General features: G+C 45.7%; 1 protein-coding gene across 3 annotated transcripts in view; it reads right to left on the minus strand.

The window, feature by feature from the left end:
* LOC309372546 (nutritionally-regulated adipose and cardiac enriched protein homolog) overlaps window positions 1-10,984 on the minus strand; it is a 30,507-nt gene extending 19,523 nt beyond the window's left edge. The window contains exons 1-3 of one of the 3 annotated variants that reach the window (XM_081916204.1): window positions 10,757-10,984; window positions 6,701-6,878; window positions 652-834 (exon numbers count right to left, since the gene is read on the minus strand). In XM_081916204.1, coding sequence (XP_081772330.1) covers window positions 652-669 — 18 coding nt within the window. In that variant the 5' untranslated portion in view covers window positions 670-834; window positions 6,701-6,878; window positions 10,757-10,984. Of the gene's footprint in view, window positions 1-651; window positions 835-6,700; window positions 7,115-10,756 lie in introns of those variants that run through there. The other 2 variants (XM_081916203.1, XM_081916202.1) reach the window with 2 other exon arrangements.
* Between the last annotated feature and the right edge of the window lie 255 nt (window positions 10,985-11,239).

Genomic DNA, 11,239 nt, shown 5'->3' on the forward strand with positions numbered 1-11,239 from the left:
TGAAATCTTGTGAAATTGCAACAACCAAAATGGCTGCCATGCTCTTGCAATTTTAAAAAATGGAAAGATGGCGTCTGGGAAGATTTTGGCTTCCAAGTGTTGGAAGGTATAAGAATCTTATTGAAATTTCACGTCTTCCCAACATCATGAGGTCCCAGGGCAAATTACAAGAATTTAAAACTAAAAATTATAAACAATGCAAAACTAGTCCATTACATACTAGCACTTTGGACTCAGCTACATTAGTCAAAAAACAGTGTTTTGGATGCATTATAAACATGCAACACCAGATGGTGGTGGAGAGTAAAAAAAATTATATATATGCGATTTTACATAGTGGTTTTGTTCTTTTGTTATAACGATTTAATTTCTGACTCATTTATAACGTGTGTTTTTTCTGTGTGTAGATCCACTCCTGCATTTAAAAAACAGTTCATGTAACTTGGAAATTCAGATAAGAGGTTCTCCAAGTCCCTAACTCTAGAGCCGCACATCACTGCAACTGAGCTAATCTCAGCCAATTCCTGCCCACGGACGTAGTGATAGCAGCACAGGTCCATCTCTTGCCACCAGAGAATGCTCAGTGCTTCTGTGGGCTGTGAACACACGGGTAGCAACAGCTTGGAGAGGTATTCCGAGAATCCACCTTACCTTTCCTTCACAGTGCATTGGAGAATCTGCAGGAACGCCTTCATGCTGCAAAAAATGGACATCTGCGGAACTTCCGAAAGTCTTGGGAACTTTGCTGGTTCATGGCTTCTGCAAGGATTGCATAACTCAGTTAGCACAGATTGGCCAAGTCACTAGCAGGAGGCTCTTCTGCATAAGACCCACCTAAATGATACAATACAATATGATAATCTTTATTGTCATTGTCCCATACAGAACAACAAAATTGGAAAAAATCTACAGCAGACATTCAAAAACCAACAAGCCTGCTATCCTAGCTATCCCAGCCTGGTTAACCCCCTAAAAACTCTGATACCCCATAATTAAATATAATATACTCCCACAGAGACTACCTTACACTGCGTTTAAAACCAAAATCACACTTGGATAAAAACTGTTTCTCAGGCAGCTAGTCCTAGTCTTTATAACCCTGTACCTTCTTCCAGAAGGCAGAAGCTGAAAAAGATCATTTCCGGGGTGCGTACTATCCTGCACTATCTCTGCAGCTTTCTTATGACTATCTCTGCAGCTTTCTTATGACACCTGGAAGCATAGATTGGAAGCTGCACAGTTGTTGAACATCTGCAGAATGAGATGCTTTGGGTGGGTTGTGCACACAAGGTGTTCAGGGGAAGTCCTGTAGCTCAGTGGCAGAGCACATGCACTGCATCTGAATGGTCCCAGGTTCAATCTCCAGTGTCTCAAGATACGACTGTAAAAGACTTCCATATGAAGTCCAGGGAACCCTCTGCCAATAAGTATAGACAATACTGAGTGAGATAGACCAAGATGGACTCTCTATAAGGCAGTTTCCTAGGTTCTTAGTCAGAATTGGATTTATGTGGGATTTGGTATATACCGGTAAATTTTCCCTTGGCTTTTTTGCAGGCCTATGTAGGACCTGCATGGATAGCTGGCTTGGGTTAATATCTGATGTTTCCTCCCTTTATCGTCTTGATCTATGGGCTACTACTAAAATGAGGCTGCATTTTAAGCCGTATTTTAATTAACTGTTTTTTGATAATAATAATAATAATAATGATGATGATGATGATAATAACAATTTTTTATTTATATCCCGCCCTCCCCAGCCGAAGCCGAGCTCAGAGCGACCAACAACAGTAAAAGTAACACAATTTACATAAAATCGCAATCAATTAATTAAAATACATTCTAAAATCAATTCATTCTAAAATCAATTGTTGCCCCCCTCCAATTACGTTTCATTGTAATTTATATTTGGTGTTAGCCGCCCTGAGCCCAGAATGCACTGATCCATTGGGTATATAAGGGAAAGATGATATTTTCGATACACGCTGTATATATGTATGTTGACTGTTTAACTGAATAGTACGTGAACAGGCACTTACAGCGTTCTGCAAACTACTTTGCAGGTTGTTGAGTGAGCGAGAGGTCTTCTCGATCACTGCCAACTCTTCTAAAGAGGGATGTGATTCAACAGAAGCTTACAGTTTCTCTCTTGCCCTTTCTAAAGAAGGAAATGGGAAGTCTAACAGTAGACGTGTGTGTGTGTGTGTGTGTGTGTGTGTGTGGATAGATAGAGAGATAGATTAGATTAGATAGATAGATGATAGATGATAGATAGATAGATAGATAGATGATAGATAGATGATGATGATAGATAGATGATAGATGATAGATGATAGATTAGATAGATAGATAGATAGATAGATAGATAGATAGATGATGATGATAGATAGATGATAGATGATAGATGATAGATGATAGATAGATAGATAGATAGATAGATAGATAGATAGATAGATGATAGATAGATAGATAGATAGATAGATAGATAGATAGATAGATAGAGATGATAGATAGATAGATAGATAGATAGATAGATGATAGATAGATAGATAGATAGATAGATAGATAGATAGATAGATAGATAGATAGATAGATGATAGATAGATGATAGATATAGATAGATGATAGGTAGATATAGACAGAGTATGAACACAGGAAAACAGCATAAGCAATATGAACTCTTCTTCCCCCCATTTCCTTCTGCAGGAATAAATACTTTAGACAAGCAAAGTACTTTGTAAATGATGCCTTTGTACGGGTTCATGCAGCCTGGTTCAATTATTCCAAAACCCAGCAATTTTCTCATATCATTGAATCTGGTTTTATTGCAAATAGGGTCATAGAAATAGTCATTCCCAGTGATAATGGACTTAGTTTATCTTAACTATTAACACTTCCAGAGGCTGTGTGCTCCGGCACAGATACAACATTTATGTATATATATGCGTGCGGTTGTGCATATATTAATAATGAAGTAACCTTATCTCGTACAATCTGAAAACAAAATCGTGTAATGGCCGGCAGCAAAGTGTGCTGGTGTAACTGGAAGCGAGTGTATCAGGCTCCCCAAACGGGCTGATAATGAATTAATCAGGAGGGATGCTTCCACTGTTCCTCTGGCTTCCCATGCGTCAACCGATCCTCTGTTCAACGTTCCAGCTCTAATGTTCTGGACGCATTTGGTAAATAATAGGGTATAGCCTCCTTTCGCAGCAAGAGCGAAGGATGGGGTTCCCCTTTGTCAGGTGCAATTATACAGAGCCGTGTAAAACAACCACAAACATCATGTCCCATTGCAACCCGATTAAGAACATAAGAAGGGCTGCCTGGGTCAGGCCAATGGCCCAATTGGTACAACATCCTGTTCCCATAGTGGCTGAACAGTTGCCTGTGGGAAACCAGCAAGCAGGTTTTGCACGCAAGAGCCCTCTCCCCTTCTGTGGTTTCCAGCAACTAATGTTCAGAAGCATTGCTGCCTCCAACCATGGAAACAGAGCACAGCCATCATGGCTACAGGTAAAGGTAAAGTCGCCCCTGACCATTAGGTCCAGTCGTGGCCGACTCTGGGGTTGCGGCACTCATCTCGCTTTATTGGGCGAGGGAGCCGGCGTACAGCTTCCAGGTCATGTGGCCAGCATGACTAAGCCACTTCTGGAGAACCAGAGCAGCACACAGAAACACTGTTTACCTTCCCGCCAGAGTGGTACCTATTTATCTACTTGCACTTTGACGCAGTGGCGTAGCGTGGGGGGTGCAGGGGGGGCCGGCCGCACCGGGCGCAACATCTAGGGGTTAGGGTTAGGGGGTGCAAATCCACGGGTTAGGGGGTGCAAATCCACGGGTTAGGGGGTGCAAATCCACGGGTTAGGGGGCACAAATTACTTGCCTTGCCCCGGGTGCTGACAACCCACGCTACGCCACTGCTTTGACGTGCTTTCGAACTGCTAGGTTGGCAGGAGCCGGGACTGAACAACGGGAGCTCACCCCGTCGCGGGGATTCGAACTGCCGACCTTCTGATTGGCAAGCCCTAGGCTCTGTGGTTTAACTCACAGCGCCACCTGCATCCCATCAATAGCCCTCTCCTCCATAAATTTGCCTAATCCTCTTTTAAAGCCACCCAGGTTGGTAGCCATTACTGTCTCCTGTGGCAGGGAGTTCCATAGTTTAACTTTGTATTGTGTGAAGAAGCACTGGCAGAGGAACTGGGATGCGGAGGGAGCGCACCGCCCCTGGCACCACTATTCTGGTAGGGTGCCATCGCGGTGGCCCCCCCGGACATGAGCTACCCCCGCATGCGCTGGGTGCCGTGCCCCCCCAGGGTGTGTGTCACACCCCCAGAATGCGCACAATGCCCCTGCGGGTAGCGTGCCACGCCCCCAGATGCATGCCACGACCTGGGACGCTGGCCATGCCCCCGCCTGCTCTCCACCCCCGGTAGCGGAGCATGCAGTTTTGCCACTGTGAAGAAGTACTTTCTTTTATCTGTCCACAAATTCTAGTGTTGTAAGAGAGGGAGAAATAATAATAATAATAATAATAATAATAATAATAATAATAATAATAATAATAATAATAATTTATTTGTACCCCATCCATCTGGCTGGGTTTCCCCAGCCACTCTGGGCGGCTTCCACGGAGACCAAAAATACACTAAAATGTCACACATTAAAAACTTCCCTGAACAGGGGTGCCTAAAGATGTATTCTGAATGTCAGGTAGTTGTTTTTCTCTTTGACATCTGGTGGGAGGGCGTTCCACAGGGCGGGTGCCACTACCAAGAAGGCCCTCTGCCTGGTTCCCTGTAGCTTTGCTTCTCGCAATGAGGGAACCACCAGAAGGCCCTCGGAGCTGGACCTCAGCGTCCGGGCAGAACGATGGGAGTGGAGACACTCCTTCAGAAAGACTTTTCTCTGTCCACTTTTCCCATGCCACATATAATTTTATAGATTTCTACAATGTCACCTCTTCTATGCCTTTTCTCTGAACTGAAAAATCCTAAATATTGCAACCTTCCTTCATAGGGGAGTTACTACATCCCCTTGATCATTTCGGTTGCCATAATAGTAATAATAGTAATAATAGTAATAATAGTAATAATAGTAATAATAGTAATAATAGTAATAATAGTAATAATAGTAATAATAATAGTAATAATAGTAATAATAGTAATAATAGTAATAATAGTAATAATAGTAATAATAGTAATAATAATAGTAATAATAGTAATAATAGTAATAATAGTAATAATAGTAATAATAGTAATAATATGCTGCTGATCTGACTGGGTAGCCCCAGCCGCTCTGGGTGACTTCCAGTAAATTACGAATCCACAGTTAAACATCAAAATTAAAAATGTTCCTATACAGCAGGGGTCAGCAAACTTTTTCAGCAGGGGGCCGGTCCACTGTCCCTCAGACCTTGTGGGGGCCGGACTATATATTGAAAAAAATAACAATGAATTCCTATGCCCCACAAATAACCCAGAGATGCATTTTAAATAAATTGACACATTCTACTCATGTAAAAACACGCTGATTCCTGGACCATCCGCGGACTGGATTTAGAAAGCTATTGGGCCGGATCTGGCCCCCAGGCCTTAGTTTGCCTACCCATGCTCTACAGAGCTGCCTTCGGGTGTCTTATCTACTTGACATCTGATGGGAGGGCGTTCCGCGGGGGGGACACTTCGATAAGGCCCTCTGCCTTGGTTCCCTGCAACCTCACTTCTTGTAGTGAGGGAACCACCAGAAGGACCTCCAAGCTGGACCTCAGTGTCTGGGCTGGATGATGGCGGTGGAGACGCTCCTCCAAGTATATAGGGGTGAGGCCATTTAGGGCTTTAAAGGTCAGCACCAGCACTTTGAATTGTGCTTGGAAACATACTGGCAGCCAATGTAGATATTTTCCAACTCATTAATATCCTATTTGAAGTGAGCTGGACAGAACTGTACACAATATTAGCTGGCTGCTACAAAGTTGGTGGTTTGGGCTGTGTGGGAACATCTCTCCAAAGGCAGATATGCAATCAGTTGAACACCCATGGAAGCTGATACACCACCACTGGAACCACCACTGCTGCTGCTTTTCATGCAAGGCGATATATTCTTAAGGCTATGTGAGTGATCTAGTCAACTGTACCACATTTCCTTCACAATATGGGGTCCTTCTTAAAAAGCGCCGGGGGGAAATGGGGTTGCGTCCAATGCCGTGAAGTTGCCGTGAATCGCCCTGATATCTGACAATGAAGGGTGGTATACAAATTTAATAAATAATAATAATAATAATAATAATAATAAATAATAGTGGAAAGTGAAAGTCACTAAGCGGGACACTTGTTGCACCGACAGGAAGTTGTTGCAGAAGGGAATTTACAAGTACAGTGGTACCTCGGGTTACATACGCTTCAGGTTACATGCGCTTCAGGTTACAACTCCGCTAACCCAGAAATAGTACCTCGGGTTAAGAACTTTGCTTCAGGATGAGAACAGAAATCGCGTGGCGGCGGCGCAGCGGCAGCAGGAGGCCCCATTAGCTAAAGTGGTGCTTCAGGTTAAGAACAGTTTCAGGTTAAGAACAGACCTCCGGAACGAATTAAGTACTTAACCTGAGGTACCACTGTAAGGCAGTTTCTTATTTTACCAAAAGACAAAATGACACACACACACACACACACACACACACACTGGCTGAGGTTTGTACCTGTTCCTTGCAGGGCAAGGTGTATTCTCAAGTCTCCGGCAGGTGCATCAAACTTGGGAGTCCCGGCTCCCGAACCTTCACAAGAACCACCGCTGTTCTCCTTTCCCCTTCTGCAAATCCCTTTAAAGCTGTCAAAGATGTAATCAGACGAGGTGATCAAACCCAGTCCTCTCGAGACCTGGAAATAAGATCCAGAGAGGAGCCGTTCAGCTACAGACCGGCCAGGGCTGAAAACACTAAAGTTTCCATTGAAATTAAATGAAGGGACTTGAATTGCTCAGAAAGGGAGAAGGCGAAGCTTCAGCAAAGACTGGCAGGCCAAAAGCGCTGGGCCCCTTCTTGGACCAATGAGGGATCTATGTAGCTCATAACGGAATCCGAAAGCAGAACCAAACACTTTGCTGTTGAAGCGGACTTTGCCAACAGAGCGTTTAGCTGTGCGATTTTCCTAGATTTTGTTTTTACTCCTACGGCTGAGTAGTTTTATTGCTGGATCAAATTAAAAGAAGAGGAGGAGGAGGAGGAAGGGCATAAAGTCACAGAGAAATTGATTCTTCTTTTGCTTCATGATGTCTGCAAACACGAAAGCCACAGAAAGCTGCAGTGTGGATTTTGCATGAAAAAATGCTGCGTCCTTTTTACTTTCTGCATGGAAAGGAGGGCTTAGGATATGAGATCTTAAGGACCTAGAAGAGACTGTACTTTCCTCAACTGTGTTGGTGTGAACTAGATGGAGTCCTTTTTATTGGCTTGGGCACAAACAATAGATGTCATTTGGTATTGCAAGGGGTTGGACTAGATGACTCTTGCGGTCCCTTCCAGCTCTACAATTCTATGGTGGGCAATAAAGAGTTCTGTTCAGGCATTCACAGGGCGTGTGGAAGAATCAAGTGTGGAGCGGGCATGGCACGTACAGTAGGGTTACTAGACGTCCCCAGTTCCCGGGGACAGTCCCCGGATTGGCAAAACTGGCCCCCTACAAAATCCGTCCCTGGAATGTCCCCAGATTTGCAAATCTGTCCCCAGGAAACATGTCAGTGGCAGCCTCAGCAGCCCGGAGCCAGCCTGGTAGCGCAGTTGGCTCTTGCTGGCTTCAGGAGCTGCTCACTGCTCACTGCCGTGGCACCCGCCATTTTTTCCTGCGCCATGGCAGCGAACAGCTCTTGAAGCCAGCTAGAGCCAACTGCGCCACCAGGCTGGCCTCTCCTGGGCAACGGCTGCCCGCCCGTGACTCCCGAGCCTCCCCTGATCTGTCAAAACAAAGGGGGTAGGGGGAAGGAGATTGAGGAAGGCTCGGGAGTCACGGGCATGGGGCGAGCTGTTGTCCAGTCTCTGCGCATTTATGTTTCACAGGGTGCGAAAGAAGGGCTTTGCCCCTTTGTACACTATGCATGTGTACTTGGGCCCAGGATCTTTTATCTCACCATCCCCACTACTGACTCCCTGTTGCTACTCAACTTAAAACAAAACAAAAGAAAAGTGTCCCTGGAGTCATTGAAAAAAATATCTGGTAACCATAATGTACAGGCCTGCCCCAACTTATAGTTGGCCCAAGACTTTCTGCTGCCTGAGGCAAAGGACAACATGGCTCCCCTTCCCATGTTCAGAAAGTGAATGGACTGAGAGATGACTCAAACACTGGCAATAAGCTAGCAGCATCTGCCTGCACACCCAAGGGCTGCTGGCTAGCTTATGTCACTCTCCAACAGAGGGCAATTTCCAGGAGGTGCCGTGACCCCAGAGGTGGTTGTCTCCCTCTGCCCAATGGTTGTGCCGGACCTGCCCACCCCAATATCCCTGTTCCCACCACAGGGATTTTCCTCACTCCACTTGGATGGCTTGAAAAGAAGGTTAAACAAGTTCAGAGAGGTAAAGACTGTGTTCTGCCTCCACAGTCAGATGCAGCAATGAGGAGGGGAGAGGGCTGCTCTTTGACATGGCATTTGAAAGCTTCCTCCATTCCTAGGATGGAGGTTGAAATCAGCTTTCGGTCTGAGCGGATGTACACAGCAAAAGAGACTGTTTGCATTTGGCCAAGGGAAGAAATTTCAATTTGGCCAGGGAAATAAATTTCAGGTTCTGCATCTAGTTGTCAAGAAGCAGATGTTTCTTTGAGAAGGGATGAATGTTGTTTCTGGAACTGCAGGCCAGCTACTTCTCTGCTCAGCCTGTACATTTTGATGACAGAGAAGGCAGTTGCTCTGATCTGGTGGCACCATCAAAGTACAGTCATACCTCAGGTTACAGCTGCTTCAGGTTGCGTTTTTTTGGGTTGTGGACTGCTGAAACCTGGAAGTACCAGAATGGGTTACTTCCGGGTTTCAGCAGTCGCGCATGTGCAGAAACTATAAATCACGCTTTGTGCATGCGCGGAAGCACCGAATCGCAACCTGCATGTGCGCAGATGCACAAATGCGGGTTGCGAACGCTGTGGGTTGTGAACGTGCATCCCGTACAGATCACGTTCGCAACCCAAGCGACCACTGTAGGTTTTTTGGACAGAAGCCCAGGGCCCTGCTCAGCCACAGGAGCAGGAGAAGCCCAGATGCAGCAGCTCTGGCTTACCATGTTTTTAAGTATGTGAAGCAATATCATCTAAAAAAGGGACTCCACCATAAGACCATTAAGCCCAGAGTCTAAAATTACAACTGGATGTGCGGAATATCTTTCCATCAGTAGGCTAGTTTCCACACACATTCACCTCTGCCCTCTAGCCTCCATCCTAGTGACAGCAGGCTGATTGGCGCTGTGGTCTAAACCACGGGGTCTCTTGGGCTTGCCGACTGGAATGTCAGCGGTTTGAATCCCCACAATGGAGTGAGCTCCCGTAGTTCTGTCCTAGCTTCTGCCAACCTAGCAGTTCGAAAGCACACCAGTGCAAGTAGATAAATAGGTACTGCTGCAGCGGGAAAGTAAACAGTGTTTCCATGCGCTCTGGTTTCCGTCACGGTGTTCCGTTGCGGTTTTGTCATGCTGGCCACATGGCCCAGAAAGCTGTCTGTGGACAAACGCTGGCTCCCTCGGCCTGAAAGCAAGACGAGTGCCGCAACCCCATAGTCACCTTTGACTGGACTTAACTGTCCAGAGGTCCTTTACCTTTTTTTTCCTTGGCAGAAGTAGCTGGACCACAACTATCTTGCCCCCGAAGCATCTCCAGCTGGTCCAGTGATGGACTGCCCAGGTGTGTGCAGGGCTGCAAGGATGAACCTTGGAGGAGATTGTGACCTTGCAGAAAAATAATGCCCAAGGTTGCAATGCTGCAACCTTCTTGCACAAGACACTGCCTTGACTCCTGACTCCAACTCCCGCATCACTTGGTACTGGGCCAAGAACTCTAACCCCTCTCTCCTTAAGACCAACATTCAACTTGGATTGAAAGAGGGGTTTTTTCTTTTTCTTTTGCCACCAACACACTCAATCAACATAATATTTTGTTTTCAACTCTGTTCAGGGAAGGGCTGCAGCCCAGCAGCAAAGGATCTGTGTTTCATGCAGAAGGTCTCACTTTTAATCCCCAGCATCTCCAGGTAAGTCTGGAAGAGGCAACTTGCCTGAAACCCTGGAGAGCCATTGCCAGTTAGCACACACGATATTGAGCTCGATGGACCAATGATCTGACCCAGGATAAGAAGAAGAAGAGTTTGGACTTGATATCCCGCTTTATCACTACCCGAAGGAGTCTCAAAGCGGCTAACATTCTCCTTTCCCTTCCTCCCCCACAACAAACACTCTGTGAGGTGAGTGAGACTGAGAGACTTCAGAGAAGTATGACTGGCCCAAGGTCACCCAGCAGCTGCATGTGGAGGAGCGGAGACGCGAACCCGGTTCCCCAGATTACAAGACTACCGCTCTTAACCACTACACCACGCTGGCTCTAAGGATAAGGTTGCTTCCTATGTTCCAAGATCCTAATGACAAATTCAGAACCAATCTCATCGAAAGGAGAACCCCCTCGGTGCATATCTCTAGCATACGTTGTTCTTTTTTTAAGGTTCAGCACAGAAGAAACATAAGGAGAGGAGTCAGATTATTGTACGTTTCTCGAAAGTCACTTACTTTCCGGAGCTTCCATGGATGATGGTGCTGCTTGCCAGGAGCTCCATCTGCAAGTGAGCTACATACAGAGTTTTTCCGCCTGTGTATATTGGAGCAGCATGTTTAACACTCCTGTCATTTGTCCGAAGATCAAGTGAGGGGAAACGTCAGTGCCAAGAAGCAGCAGCAGCAGAACAGCTACAGCCTGTGGAATAAATACAGGCTCCTCTTGGCCTATGAAAGCTTTCGTTTGTATCTCTTTGTTTGTATCTCTGTCTCCATTTCCTCCTGTTGCTCTTGAAAACTGAAATAGGCTCTTGCTTTTGAATGTGCAGCCTTTGCGCCTCAGAAAGGTTTCCTTGTATGTGTTTGCACAGTCAAAAAGTCAGCTCTCAGTCAGCTTTAAGGATGCTATTTCTTCTGGGTCATAAACAAACTAAAAAGGCATCAAGCTGAAAGCAAGGGTTGGACTGATATTCAGAAAAATTGTGGTTTCCCCAAATT

This window comes from Podarcis melisellensis, assembly GCF_964234715.1.
Source record: "Podarcis melisellensis genome assembly, chromosome: 1".
Taxonomy (NCBI): Eukaryota; Metazoa; Chordata; class Lepidosauria; order Squamata; family Lacertidae; genus Podarcis; species Podarcis melisellensis.